The sequence below is a fragment of the Epinephelus moara genome, chromosome 5 (assembly GCF_006386435.1).
Source record: "Epinephelus moara isolate mb chromosome 5, YSFRI_EMoa_1.0, whole genome shotgun sequence".
Taxonomy (NCBI): Eukaryota; Metazoa; Chordata; class Actinopteri; order Perciformes; family Serranidae; genus Epinephelus; species Epinephelus moara.
This window is the reverse complement of record NC_065510.1, coordinates 3,849,466-3,852,599: the sequence shown is the minus strand read 5'-3', so window position 1 is coordinate 3,852,599 and position 3,134 is coordinate 3,849,466. Positions and strand designations below refer to the sequence as shown.

Sequence of the window (3,134 nt, the reverse complement as noted above, 5' to 3'; positions counted from 1 at the left end):
TCTGAAGCTTGTCTGCAGTTATTTTAATATTTCGACCAAATGTGTACAAAAGTCAAACATGATTTTTAATTTCTGTTCAACTTCTGAGAGCCAATCAGATTCAAGTATCTCATGTGGTCATCATCTGGTCTGTAACGTGGAATTCAAACAGACTGAGTGGGATCTAAAGTCACCAGCTGAGAGTCTTAAACCAGTTTAAACCAGTTTAAACCAGTACCTCAGACCGGTGTGTGTGTCCTTGTGTTTTCAGGCCACCATGCTGGTGGAGCTGCTCTGTCTGCTCGTCTTCACCATTCGACTCGTTCACTACGCCAAAGTGATCCCTCGAGACAAGTTCTGGAAAGATCCCAAAAACATCTGCATCATCGTCATCCTCGTGGTAGGAGGGGCTTAACTACATCATCAGTCGGGTGGGAGGGGCTTATTAACAGCATCAGTCTGGTGGGAGGAGCCTCTTCAACTGAAAGCAGACAGCTGACAGCTGAAGCATTAATGACGAGGCTGCTGGTTCCAAACTGAAACTTTTTCCATTAAATAAATTTTACCTTCCAGATCAAACAGCGAGCTCGCCGGCCTGTGAGCGAGCTCGCTGTTTGATAACATGTTGTACAGATTTTCTCTCTTCTTTCAGTAACGTCATTGTTTGGAGTAAGAAACGTATCACAGAGGACGTTGAGCAGACGTTAAACACCAGAGAATCCCTGTTGTGTTGTAACATTTCAACAGTGTTGCAGCAACGTAAATTAAGGCAACTGTAATGTTGCGGTAACGTTGTTACAGTGTGAAAGGACAGAATCGTGACGTTGCAGTGAGACACTGGGTTTGAAGGGTGTGTAGCTCGTGTGCTAACCAGCTAGCTGTTAGTGAATGTGAGGCTCGTCCTCGAGGCAGCAGATAAAGAAGAATCTCCTCATGATGCTTGGACAGAAAATTGAATTCCACAGTGGAAAAAAATAAACACACTCGCTTTTTTATTGTTGCCAGGCAACCAGGGACTCACCTCCTTATTCAAACATGCCATGTTGAGGCAGAGGGTAGTGTCTGTAGCTCTGGTTGAGGGTGAGAGGCTGTCAGCAGATAAACAGAGATCTGTGTGGGTACATGAGACCCTAAAAAAGAGGCTGGATCATGGGGAGTACCACCAGTTGGTCCAGGAGCTTCTCCTCCATCATGGACGTTTACAGTACTGCACTTATCTGCTGTTTTCTATTGAGATGGTGCTAACTGTGCTTTGTAAAGCCGTATAGCTCTGGGTATCCAGCAACCACTACCACCAGTTTCTCCTCCATTGGTTACCAACTGTAAACTTGTCGTGTTGTCGTGACCACCACAGAAGGCCCGCCTCTCAAATCACCCCATTGGACAATGGGGAAAAAAGATGACATGGGGCGCTTTTCCACTTTGAGTTAAAGTTTTTCTTAACAGCAAAGCGCAGAGACTCGAGGCCCAAAAATGCAACAACTACAAAAAGGCGCCTCCGGCTGCTGGAACGCTTCCTGTGTGATCAGGGCCTGAGAGGAACAGGAGGTTGAATTCTTTGAGTTTCTGGATTCGGACAGTGTAGCCCACTCTGCGTAGACCTGCAGAGAGTGAGTGTAAACATGTGCAAGAGTTTGGACTCGGGGACGAGGTTATGTCCTGGTGACAGTTGGTGAGCGATGCAGTTTGGAGCCAGGTCACTTCCTGGTTTTTGCTGTGAGCAGAGTTCCTGTCTGTTAGCTGCAGGGTCAGAATGTGCTGAGAAGACTTTCTGTCTGTTGTTGTGAAACAACCTTTAGCCGGTGAAGCTGCATCGTCAGCACCTTTAAAGCAGAAAGGCTTCCTGGTGACTCAGTGACTGAGGCGACCAATCAGGACCCGTGAAATAATCTGAAATACTGCTGCTCTTTACTCACTGCCTGACAGTGGTAGTTTCTGTAGCCTGAACCTTTCTCTGCTCACTCCTTCATCTTCATGTGCTGTCAGATGAGCGTCTCAGATGATCATGGTTTTTTTGCTCAGTGAATCACTGAGAGCAGGAATGTGTTGCAGGATCCCTCCAGCCTGACAGAGAGTGAGTGGACGCTCTGCAGCCACTCATCACATATTAGAGCAGGACGATGAAGTCTGACTTGAACCATTAATATGACCAATGGTTATTTGATGTCGGTCCTTGTTAACATTTTTCCAGGATGATAATAATAAAGAATAAATAACATCAAGGCATTACATTAAAAGGAGGAACAAAAAATATTGACAAAAAGTTTTAGCTTATTATACCGACATTGAAATATGAGGTGAGATTAGAAAGTGTGAACAAACCTTTCAGACGTGACGAGAAGCTCATTTCTTTATAATTGACAGACAGAATACAAACAAAACAAACAAGGGTCATACAAACTGGACAATTACACACATACACATGCACATCATTTTGACATTACATAATTTTCCACTGGTGCCCATGGTTCAACATATTCTGCCTCATTATTTTGCAACCTGAAAGTTTATAGTTTCTGTTGCTGCAGTGATCCGTTCTGTCTCATTAAATTCAATGACTCGTCATTGCTTTCTTTGTGACCACACATACAGAGAGGAAGACCTTTTTATCCTTTAATGAAACTCTATTAGAAGTGTGTAAATCTCCCAGTTTACTTGACTCTGGTGTGAGAGGAATACTTATGCTAACATGGCTCATTGCCTGTTTTGTTAAACCAAGCCATCTTTAAAGCCACAGTGTGCAGGAATTCCTCCCCTCTAACGCTGAAGTCGTTTATTGCATTCAAACAGATAGCGCACTCTAGTACGGAGCCCCTTAAAGGTCAAGTCAGGAGATTTTTTTTTTGGACTGACTTTTGCGTTACCTCGCAATACTTTTGTGTCCCCTCGCAATACTTTTGCGTGCCCTCACAATACTTTTGTGTCCCCTCGCAATACTTTTGCGTGCCCTCACAATACTTTTGCGTTACCTCGCAATACTTTTGTGTCCCCTCGCAATACTTTTGCGTGCCCTCACAATACTTTTGTGTCCCCTCGCAATACTTTTGCGTGCCCTCGCAATACTTTTGCGTTACCTCGCAATACTTTTGTGTCCCCTCGCAATACTTTTGCGTGCCCTCACAATACTTTTGTGTCCCCTCGCAATACTTTTGCGT

General features: G+C 44.4%; 1 protein-coding gene across 1 annotated transcript in view; it reads left to right on the top strand.

Annotated features, from left to right (window-relative positions):
• The window catches only part of tpcn3 (two pore segment channel 3), a 33,158-nt gene that overhangs the window by 1,537 nt on the left and 28,487 nt on the right, over positions 1–3,134 (top strand). Inside the window, exon 2 of the mRNA XM_050044856.1 lies at positions 251–379. Coding sequence (XP_049900813.1) covers positions 251–379 — 129 coding nt within the window. The remainder of the gene's footprint in view (positions 1–250; positions 380–3,134) is intronic.